This window comes from Macaca nemestrina, chromosome 12, assembly GCF_043159975.1.
Source record: "Macaca nemestrina isolate mMacNem1 chromosome 12, mMacNem.hap1, whole genome shotgun sequence".
In the NCBI taxonomy this organism is placed as follows: domain Eukaryota; kingdom Metazoa; phylum Chordata; class Mammalia; order Primates; family Cercopithecidae; genus Macaca; species Macaca nemestrina.
Genome location: NC_092136.1, coordinates 115,032,657 through 115,044,727, shown reverse-complemented (window position 1 = coordinate 115,044,727; position 12,071 = coordinate 115,032,657). Strand labels below are relative to the sequence as shown.

The following is a 12,071-nucleotide window of genomic DNA, read 5'->3' as shown; positions in this document are numbered from 1 at the left end:
ATTGAGCACCTCCTGACTTTTATCGATTATTCTCAAAGGGTTATTTTAATGTAGTTAGAGAGATTTTATTCTATTCTTTTTAAGATACTTTAAGTTTTGAGCTTACTATAATTAACTACAAGATAAAATGCAAGCTCGTCCAACCCACAGCCCATGGGCCACATGCGGCCCAGGACGGCTTTGAATGCGGCCCAACACAAATTCATAAACTTTCTTAAAACAGTATGAGATTTTTTTGTGATTTTTTTTTTTTTTTTTAGTTCATCAGCTATCATTGTTAGTGTATTTAATGTGTGGCCCAAGACAATTCTTCTTCCAATGTGGTCCAGGGAAGTCAAAAGACTGGACACCCCTGATGTAATGTAACCATATGATTCCTAAATTCTATGAGATCCTTGAAGAAATATTGATCATTTGTCTCCTGAAGCTCCAGAATTCTATTTTCTAGGTCCCTTCAATAAAATTCATGTTCTTACGTGACTCTAGTGGATGTAGGTCTCAGAGTTGCATAGGCTATTCGAAGTAGGAAATTTGTCCCCTTATCTGAAAAATAAGAAGTTAACTTACAGGCTGATCCTGATTTTAGAGTACTAGTTTTAATGAGGTCTTTCCCTGGAGAGAGAGAGAAAGGGAAGGTGATCTCTTTTTGTGGCGTAAGGAAGAGACACTTGGAATGGGACTATAATTATAGCATTTCTGTGGCAGGTAATAGAGATGTTTGTGTACTGTGAGAAGCAACTGCCTTCCTATTCATTTGGGGACAATGTTCAAGTTAGTGATACCTCAGTAAGATGTTATTGACTAGCAGTGCATGAAGAATATACCTAGAGCCAAGGGATTTATTGTATTTTATGTATATACTTTGAATTTGACTTCTTAACGGCAGAGGGATAGAAAAGTGATAGATAATCTAGGCTGATCCCTGTATAATATACTTATAAATACATTCTTTACCTTGTCCAAAATCCTTGTGGCATCTTGACAAAGGGCTCCAGCCACTATTTTAAACAGCATACTCTTTAACCCACAGCAAGGAAGCTGTAATGAAAGCCAGATAGTATCTAAAATTTTACTTGATGTGGGGGAAGAACTTCCAGGTCAGTTGTCAGGATAGAAAAGGTAATAGAATATGGTGGAAATTACAGAGCAGCATCTGAGATTTCCAAAGAGATGAGGATACAGAACTGATTTTATTCTAGTGAATTGTAGCTGAAAACACAACTTCTTCATTACAGCAACCATTTGACTTAGATTCATTTGAGAATAATCTTGAGATGTTTGTTATGGTGATCTGGGCCTAGAAATGTTGAATGGTTTGATAACTTAGCAACTTAAATGACAAGACATTAGGTCAATCAGCTATGACCATCTTATTTGGTCTTTAAAGTTTTCCTACTGGATTTCCTTCTATATTTCTGTGTTGTTATCATAAAAAGGAAAAGAAAACGTAATTTTTAAAGCTTTCCCTTTGAAGACTCATTAAAATATTTTATTCAAGCTTGTGTTGCTAGAGTATGTATGAAGTTTATACCAATTGTTGATGTATGTTGACCATTTGTTCTTACCAATATCTGACTGGAATAAGCATGTATTGGAAGGTTAGAAGTGCATGGGCATGATTCAAAATCAAGTGGATTTTCTCCAAAAAGAAAACCAAACGACAATTAGCCACAATGTGCTTTTAAGGATTTAATTGATAGTAAAGATAAACGTGAGTGTTAAGAATGGGATTTTTAGACTAGGCTGACACAAGGGATCTTCTTTGAATAAGGATCTTGAGCATTTGTGTTTTTGGAGCTCATCCTTAAGGCCTGGACAGGAAGAATCCTGTGTTATGTGTGCATGTTGAGCAATGCGAAAACCACTCTGCCAAATCCTGATACCACATGGTCTGAGAAATGCATGAGTGATTTAACGCACGGATGGTGTAGTCATTATGTTATTGATGTGTGGGTGCGTGTGATGGTTTTTGTTTGTTCATATGTGGGCGCTTTTGTGTCTTGTGCCTTGTTCCTTCTGCCCTGTGTGTCCCCTCTCCCTTTCCCCACCCTCCTCCCCCACGTGAGGGGTCAGGTGACAGCATGCCCATGGTCTGGAATAGTGCTTGTGCTTTTGCGGCACTGCAGTCAGCTGGCTTCCTCTGGGTTTGAGGTCTCTCTCTCTCTCTCTCTCTCTCTCTGTCTCTTTCTCTCTCTCTCTCTCTCTCTTTCTCTCTGTGCCCCTTCTCTCCCCTCTCCATTTTATTATTTTCAAGTCTACCTGTCCTCTTGCTTTTTCACCTCTTAATACAGTAGAGGCTGATGATCTCATGAATTTTAATATCCCCAATGAGTTTTTAAATCGTTCTTAATTCAGTATATAATTGTGGCAAGATGCAAACTGGAAACCCCTCTGAAGAATAATTTTTCATTTTCAGTTTTGGTTTCAGAATGTTTGGCCTATGTAGCTACATGCTTAGACCCTACGAGCCCTGCCCTTAGGAGACTGCCCCCGTAGCTCTTCCTTTTCCCGACTCATTTATAAATAATGTAAACCATGGTCAAATTCTAAAAGCACGTAAAATTTTCCTATTATACTTTATATCCAGTTGTGGGGAAGTTCTTAAGCCCATTTTAAAGAAACATAGCCAGCAGTGCGCATTACTACAACCGCTATGTCCACCATCTGTGTATGTGCCTCTATGTACATCTCTCTGTATGAGCACATAACAATGGCATTCAAAGGCTGTCATTCAGTCACGGGACTCTGCAGACATTGTATGTTCTACACAAGAGCAAAGCTCAAGAGGTTTACGAATGGCTGCAGGACCTGAAGATTGTGTTTCAGCCTTGATATGCAGTTTGGAAACAATGTGCTACTGTCTAACGGCGTGAACCAAATTTCTGCTAATGGGAAGAAGGGAAAACTCTCCACAAAAGCTGACAAAGCAGGAAGAACAGGATGACTGAGTTTTTAGATTAAAACTACTGGGGGCGTCTGAACTCATGGCTGGTGGTGGAAGTAACAGTTTCCATAATATGGCCAAGTGATCAGATGTATGCTGCTTAGGTAAGAGAGACACCATCGCCTACTTTGTTTTTCACAATGGGAATGGTACTAGGGCCAGTGGGCTGTTTTCGTTTTCTGGAGGTTTTATTCGATCATTCGATTTTAAAATTTTCTGAAGAAAAATGATTCCCTGAAAACCTGAGCCCATAAGCATGTAAATTGTATTTGACCTTGAATTGATTTAAGTATCTCTAGAATTTCTTATTGTTTCCAATTTTTTGAGGTTTTCCTTACCCTGGTTTAAAATTGCCACATCATATCTCTTTTCGAAGCCAGCAATTACTGTTGAAAAGGAAGAATCACAACTGCAAAAGCATTACCTGAGAGGGCTAAGGGTATGTTATAGCACATTGTAGCACCATAAAAAAGTGAAATACACGTCAATGCAGAAGAGATGGCTATCATGCATATATTAAATTACCATGTTTGCATCCTTAGGACTTTATTAATTGCTCAAAAATAATCCCATATGGACAAAAAGTAAACTTTCATTTGTTTAACAAAGTTTAAAGACATATGTTGAATACATTTTAATTAACAGTGACTAGAAAGGGGCTTTAATAGATGATATGAAAGTTTCAAGAGAATACACAAGAAGTAATTTCCTACTTATTGTTAAAGAGTGGAGTCTCCTTTTGAAGAATGTTCTCTGCTTCATAAAATACGTCTTTGTCTTTTTCTTTGAGAAAATGAAAAGTGTATAATTTTTAGCATGAAAGAAAAATACCTAAGCCAAATCAGTTTTAGGAGATAAATTTTACTTGTACACCCCACTTGTACACCCAGTGCTTCAGTAAACTCTTCTTAATTAATTATATTTATTCAGAAATTATCCAGCTATGGCAGAGTATTGTAGATTCATACAATATAATGGTGCTACAAAAACAAATTTAACGCCACTACGCTAAATGGCTTCCTGCTTTAGAACATAATCCGAGCAGTAGATTCCAGATAACTTGATTTATTTTAAAGTTTATGCCATTAAAAATGACAGTTTCTGCTTTAATGAGGTGTATATCAACTGTCTGTTGCTTTTAATGGAAACCTTTGCATATCAATGATATTTCATAAACATACTTGTCTTTTTGTTTTTATTAATTAGCTTTCTAATGCCCTCCCCAAGGAAGTAAGCCTTCAGCAGTAAAGCTGCCTACTTGAAACATCCTTGTTTAATGGGGTTCAGTGGGCACCAAGCACGTATGTAGGACACTTTGATATTTGTTGGGCCAGGTAGAAGTGAGAGATTAGCCTTCTGAGAACTGCAAATTTATAATTAACTACAAAGAAGTACTTTATGTTGCCCATTTATAACAGTTATTTCAATAATTGTATTCATTCGTCTTTATACAATGTACAAGCCAATTAGAAATAGGGATACTATCAGCCAATCAGATTTCAGAACAAATGGATAGCATCCCTACTCAGTTGCCTCTATAATTGATTGCATTGCTCACTGCTTTCCCTTTAGTTGCCTAAATCTATAGTCTGGGAATACCTGTGGGCTCAAAATATTCCCATTTTTACTCAGCACCTGCCGTTGAGTATTAGCACCCAAGGGTCATGATGGAAGGGTCTTCTTCCTCAAGGGCTGATGGTGTGACAGCCTCCTTTTAAGAATCGACCTGGCTATCAATGTTCGTTTGGCTTCTTTATAAAGCACCTTACAAAATGCAGGCTTCAGTGATCATTTGCACATGACTGTTTTGGTTCATTTGAGCCTTTAAAAATACTGATCAGTTTGACATTACTTGTTTCGAAAGCATTTGTTTTGGTTGCTTTTTTGCTCTGATTGGGCCTTATTCCCGAATCATTAATTCAACAAATACTCACTGAGAATACACTTTGTGGGGTGGCTGTAGCAAAAGGGAAGGATGCAAAAATAAACACAACCTGCTTCTCCAAAGACCTTGCAGTTTATTAGGTCCACAGACATCTTTAAATAAGGGACAGATTTGACTAGAGAAGTATGAGCAAACTGCTGTGCAACTTAGAGGACCTAGGCAGTCAGTCACACCGGAGTTTGAGCAGAACAGCAAAGAACAAGTAAAGCCGTCTTGAATGCCCAACCTTCTGTGTTATTAAATAAACTTCATTAAAGGATCAGCTCACAAATAAAGCAAAAGGAAATGGAAACCATCTCCTATCTGAGCCTCCCATTGTTTATCTACTTCCTTCTTCACTCCTTTTAATTCAAATCAAAGCTAGCTGAGAAGTATCTCAGCTGGCCATCATTGGAATTGACTCGGATACAGGCATTTCAAGCCCCCATTTGATTGCCTCCTGACCTAACTGCTTTTTCAGCTTTGAGGGTTTTATTTTTCAGGAATACCATTGATTTATGAAATTCTCTTTTTTAAAAAAATCATTTTGCAAATCAGATTTTCTGATGAAGGCATAACCTGCAATCTGCAGTTAGCAGATGCTGTACCATTTTGAAATATGTGATCCAAGATCATCGTAAATTGGTAATGAACTGTGTTTGTCAGTATTGGCAGCGGATTTCAATTTACAGTAAAATGTGAAATAAAACGTACATACATCAGTATGTAACATCTAAATACGTTTGTATTTAAGAGATATCAGAACATCGACAGCTAACAATCAGGCTTTATTGATTTTCTTTTTCTTTTTGCATGCTGTTATGAATGAGTGATTTTAAGCATTCACCTTCATGTTTCATGTCCTTTGAACAGTGGAGACTGAGGAATCTTTCTGCCTCGATTGTTTTAATAACAAAATTACATAATTGAAGAAATGTACTTATGGATTAATACATTCACGCTATCAAAAACATAGATAGCAAGAGATTTGGCTCATGTTTTTAAAGAAATTCATCCTCAGTTCTTAAGTGTTTTGTTTATGTCCCTCGAGGAATGAAAAGAAAAACGATTTGTTTTTACTTGTAAGGCCTTACTCAGTTGCCCAATTCCGCAGAAGAACTGGACAGTGAGGACCTCTCAGGTAAGGGCTAGTCATTAGGTAAGGCACTGCAGCGTCCAACCTGTGGGTGCTCTATCCACTTCTACAAAATGGCCATTTGGTTTGCTGAGCAATCAATGTGGATTTCGAGACTAACAAAAAACCAAATTTTTATCAATACTGTCTTCCTCCCTGGTCACCCACCCACCTGTTTTCTCTGTGGTAGCGATATTTATATTTCAGAATGGGAACAATTTAATTAATGCAAGAGAGGACAAGTTACCTTTGGGATTGTACTAAAGCCACTCTGTTCAGTGGCTTCAAATAATGTTTATGTCCTAGATATATAATGTGTAGGGAGAAATTTTGTTGCATTACAAAGCAATTTAAGGATGTTGGATTATGTGACAAGATCTTTTTTTAAAAAAAACAAGCAACTCATTGCCTGCCTGCTTCTGTGGAGGGGACTAGAATAGCCATGTTGTAGTTATCTTCAAAGTCAGGGGTGGGGAAGGGTAGGGGGGAGCGGGCAGCAATTGTTTGGTCACACACCACGATGTAAACTAATTATCCACCTCAGACCTCTTTCACAGCACACTGAGCTCTTGCAAAAGTAGGTTTCATGCTTGATTCCAGGATTTAGGTGTTACTAATCCAGAATAAGAAGCATATCCTACAACGGAGGGAGGGAAGGAGGAGATTTAAAGTGGTCAGAGCTAAACAATTATGTGAGCCTCCATGATGTTGTAGGACTTAACTGCCAATCAGCTATAGCTTAAACCTTTCCATCCGTCACTTAATAAGTTAGTAAGCAAGCCCCTTCTTGTTGTTGCAGTGGAGAAATTAAGTCATAGGACCGTAGACATTTACTCAAGCCTATTGGAAAGAAAGATTCCTGAGGCGCTTTTACTGAAGTTCCCTTTAATAGTTGGCTGGTGAGGTGCAGTCCTTAACTGTAAGTCTAACCCCAGTGAGAGAATAAGATAGTACTACTCAATTTTTCAAAGTGCCATAGATTTATTGCCAACTACGTGCTTCTGACAAACCTCAGGGATATCTTCACTTCGCTGTTATGTAGCCTGTAGTTTGAGTTTAGCTGTTGGATTTATTTTTCTACAGACTGGAAGCTCCAGGAGGTCATGCTGGTTTTGTTCACTGCTGTACGCCTGTCATGTACTAAGTACCCAATTGACACTTACTGGGTGAATGAATGAATTTCCAAATTCCAATGCATAGATAAATAAAGACAGCTGGCCCATCGAGAGAGCGTTTCACTTTTGCCACTTCTTTGTGGTGTAGTTGGAGAAGCTGCAAAAACATTTGCCTAGTGTTCTTTTAAAATAAGGGTGGATAAGTCCTTCTCACCACTTAACATGTGATGCTGGAAGTAAGCAGTTTCTGCTTGCATTTCTGGTGATAGACAGCCTCAGTTCTGATTGACTGTAAAGAAAACAACTCTCTTAGACACAGTAGCCCTGGCAATTGGATCTTCTCAAAGATCCTAAGAAAGCTGTAGGGTGTGTTGGCCCTGATTCCTCTTTGGCACAATAGCCAGACAAGGATCACTCAGATATGCAAAAGTCATTTTTCTCCTCTTTAGGAAAATGTGACTGAAGCAGCCATCCACCCGTTCCACCAGCACCATCAATTAGGAATACTCTGGGCCTCAGCACTGCGCCATGTCAGATGGGTCCCTGCTGCAGTTCTATCAATCACCCAAGTCAGGAGCATTAAACCAACAACTGTTTGTGTTCATAATAATTCGGTTAAATTAATAATTATGTTATCCCCTCCCCCACTCCCTCCAGGAACGCTGCAGTCATATATTGCTCAGGAGCCGTAAGTCATGTAGAACACTGATGAACTATCAGGCTGGGCCGGGCTGCCTTTGCATCTGGTTTGATGAACTAATCAAAAACTGATTAGCACCTTTGTTCAAAGGAGATGCTGATTAATCAATTACTATTGATTGTGAGCTTGGCTTCACTCAGCAGCCAAGAGACATCTGAAGGGAAAAAAAACAACCAATAAAAATTGAGCAGCTGTCATAGTGTTTAAATTTATTAAAACAAAATACATTATTTTTATGAAGCTGTCTTGAAATGGGTCACTGAAGGGGAGCATATTGATTGAGAAAGGATGAACTTCTCAAATTTCTGTAGCCTAGAGACTGAAGTCAATTATAATACAAGACAAACAGGTTAACACCCATCTTAAACAGTCCATCAATAAATTAGAGTAGGTGTTGCACATTTAATGCTAAACTGTGGTAATGAATAATATCATCATCCATTCCCTGCTGCATCAGGGTAGAAATTTCATCCTTTCCATATTATGGATAAATGTTATGTACTCAATTTCCATCCAAATAATGATGGTCTCTCTTCCTTTTGTCCCCTTTGCCCCGACCTCCCCCACACACCAGTGCTACCTTCGTTAATGACAATTTCATAAGCAACATATGGTATATGGTGCTCCATTCTCACCCAGCAAAGCAAGTTGCCCAGCTGATCCTCCTCTTTAATCTGCATAAAGAAATTATGCTCGTGGGTAATTCAGTGATTTAATTATTGGCAGGCCTGGGGAGCTTATCCAGTTCTACTTTGAACCCTTTCATTTACTTTTTGGGTGTTAACTTTATTGATGATGGATCCATAAGAGTTTTGAATTGTTTTATCAATTACATCTGCTGTTTCCTGGTGACAGCTGGTGGTGATTGCCACCCATGTGGAATAGAATAGCTTTAAGCATATTTATCCTTCTATTTTATTTTAAAACTTTTTCAAAATGTCTCCAACTGCCTCTCTCCCTTCCGCAGTGGAGGGGCCTTGGGGAACTGTTTAGCGGAGTGAGGTGGTGAATATACAGTGTGCCAGAAAATGGCCTTCCAGCACAGTTCAAGAAGTCCATCAGTCTTCTGCTTTGGAAGCAAAGGCACTGACAAGAAATTCCAGAGCTGTCATGATTCCTCAAAACATGTTTTCAGCTCTTGCCCTACAAACAAGAAAGTGATCTGGAAAACTCCTGCAACATCTCCCTCACGATCCAAAAAAAAAAAGCATGGGCCTCAGAGGGCAATTCTAAATGGCTTTGCTAACCCTCATCAGGTGTTAGTAGGAATCTAGTTGAACCAACTGCAGTCCCCTAAATGGATTATACAAGAAATATGACTTCAAAACATAGCCTACATTTAGCTGGGCACGGTGACTCACACCTGTAATCCCAGCACTTTGGGAGGCTGAGGCGGGTGGATCACTTGAGGTCAGGAGTTCAGCCTGGCCAACCTGGCGAAACCCCAGCTCTACTAAAAACACAAAAATTAGCCAGGCACGGTGGCATGCACCTGTAGTCCCAGCTACTTGGGGGTGGGGGTGTTGACTCGGGAGAATTGCTTGAACAAGGAGGCGGAGGTTGTAGTAAGCCGAGATGAGGCCACTGCACTCCAGCCTGGGCAACAGAAAGAGACTCCATCTCAAAAACAACAACAACAACAACAAAATCTACATTTTGATAATAGGAGCACTTAAAGGTCTTTTGATTTAGATTATCAGTCCTGGGGGTGGGGATATATGGCCTTCCAGTTACTAGGAGTGTCTTAAGTCCTGGCTAAACTTGCTTGAAATGTGTGTGAGAAACTGTCAGTAGCTGTACCATTTAGGGGAAACTCTTTCCTAACCCCCACATAAAGAGTGGCCCAGATTTGGCAAACAGGCTATTTTATTCCCTTGGTAGAGTAATGACAACAGTCATGATAATAAAATACTAAAAACCAGATGGGCTACATAGATACATTTAAGTTATGGCCCATAAATCTAAAGTGTGGCATGATATGGCTTGTATCTGTATCTTACTTTGTAACTTAGAAAGCTCTTTCGCACACTTTACTTCGTTTGATCTTTATTCATTCAACAAAATTATTTGAGCTCCGTGCGCTGGGCTCTGGGCTGGGCACCAGGGATGCAGCAGTGAACAAGACCAACAGGAGCTGGAGCTGCCGTGGCTTCCAGGAGCCAGGGCCCCTGCTCTCCTACGGCGACACACTACTAAGGGAGACAGACTCAAAACACAAGTTAATCTTGGACAGTGACAAATGCTGTGAAACAATAAAACTAGATAAAGTGGAAGTGAGGGCTGGGCTGGAAGAAGGTGGAGGCCGGTTTAGAAAAGTTCGCCAGGGAAGACCTTTGGGACAGAAAGACCCAGATAGATGAGAATGAGGCAGTTATAGAAGATTTTCATAAAAATCTCATGAGACTGTTAAGGAAGGGCTCTTAGTCTCCATTTATAAATGAGGAAACTGGGGCCCAAACGGTTAAACGGTTTGCTTAGGAGATGGTGAGAAGTGAAGCATGGGTCTTCCTGGCTCTGGAGGAAATAGAGGAGTTTGGTTTGCAGGGGCCGCCCTTCCCCCTGTGAAATCCACAGCTTGCTGTGTGCTGGGGCCTTTGGTAATCCTCTTGACCCCTTTTGAATTCAGTGTGGGCATCCGGGAAATGAGGGAAAAGTCAGGCTCTCTACAGCCCATCAGGCATAGAGCAATGTGCTGACTAACCTGGGAAGATTTTTTTTCCCAGCATCAAATCAAGCTCTTTCTCCTTAAAGATAGACCTAAACTCTGCTCTGGTACCTCAGTGCTATTGTCCCACTGATTCCCCTAAATTATGGGATCACTTAGGGTGACCCTAAGTGCCATGGGAAAGTGATGGCTGGAAAAGGTTAAACCATGTCAATTCCCTTTTAAAATTCAGTTTCATACAAGGCAGTAGACTGAAGAAATCACATTGGGTCCACGCCAGCTCACCCGTGACTTCCCCACGATGTGTTTGAACTGCATCCTGCTGCTGATCTTCCCCATAATCCAACATGCTCCTGTTTCCACCATGGGAAGGGAGGAGACCATCCAATGGGAACTTTTCCTCCAAAGTTAAAAAGTTGGCAGGCCACGGTGCAAAGTGCGAATTCTAGTTCTACAGGTTGGACACTGCTTTGGGGTGACTTCACCATATTCATTAATCCATCCTCCTCACACCCCCAAATGCCTGAGGTCCACTGAAGCATCTTTCTCCAGAGAGAGATTCTAGTGGGAAATGTATGTTTGGAAATACTTGACAATTGTCCTCTTTATCAGGCGTATATTCCTTTAAGGGAAACTCTGGTGTCATCCTCAGTGCCTTCCTGTTGCTTAAAGTGGAAAAGACGATCACATTTCTAAATCTGTGCTATCATGAGATGAACAGAGTGGACTCAAGCATGACTTTTGGTGTCTCTGGTGATGCTAAATGCCTTGGGAGAAATCTTGCATCCTGTTGCATCAAGTTATTTCCCCTCACGGTTAAATTAACTAAATCAAGGAATTTGAGAGGGGAAAAAAATCAACAAGAAAAATCCCAAAACACTTGTTTTCATATTTAGCTGACAATAGTATTTAATATCCTGATACTCAAATGGTATACACCTGAATCGCAACTTGAATCAGATGGCCTTCAGCTGCCAGGCCCACAGCCTTGACCTTCATAAAGGACAGCTAGGCCATTAGTTACACAGTTTGTCAATTCTGTATAAATGAAAAGAAAGAACTTGGTGACTTCAACTCAGTAAGTGTTTATTGGGCATCTTACCATGTGTGGGTAATGCTGAGTATGCAGTACCATGCTTACCCCTAACCAACTGGTAATTATTTGCCTTGGGTCGGTGATAAGAACTGGAAAAGCCCTCCTTAGGCTCTAATACAGGAGATTTGAATTTGGCAAACATTGAGTCCCTATGATATGCCAAGCCCTGAGCCAGATAGGCACTTCCATTTTCAGGAAAACAGTGGCCACTCAAAGTGACCCTGTGAAGTACGTAATTGTACTCAGTGGCTCAGAGTGCCTCATTGACCTGCCTGAAGTCACAGAGAAAAGTAACGAATCTCAAGTTCTGTCCCAGAAATGACAGCAAGTCCAGTGCTCTTTCCAGTGGGCCATGCAGGAGATGAGCTCCTAGCTCGATCCCTGTTCAGGCCTGTTTCTGGAAAGCAATGTAGCCAGTGATAGTCTAAGAGAGCCCTGAGTCCTGATCACTGAGTAGTGACAAGGTACAGCCAAAGTCGGTGTGCAGTACTT

General features: G+C 40.2%; 1 protein-coding gene across 13 annotated transcripts in view; it reads left to right on the top strand.

Moving 5' to 3' along the window:
* The window catches only part of LOC105476461 (cell adhesion molecule 1), a 338,295-nt gene that overhangs the window by 310,390 nt on the left and 15,834 nt on the right, over positions 1-12,071 (top strand). For 4 of the 13 annotated variants that reach the window (XM_071075615.1, XM_011732425.3, XM_011732427.3 and 1 more), the window contains one exon: positions 5,956-6,009. The exons of 5 other annotated variants lie outside the window; for them this stretch is intronic. In XM_071075615.1, coding sequence (XP_070931716.1) covers positions 5,956-6,009 — 54 coding nt within the window. Of the gene's footprint in view, positions 1-5,955; positions 6,010-6,802; positions 8,014-12,071 lie in introns of those variants that run through there. 4 more of the 13 variants (XM_071075616.1, XM_071075620.1, XM_071075618.1 and 1 more) reach the window with 3 other exon arrangements.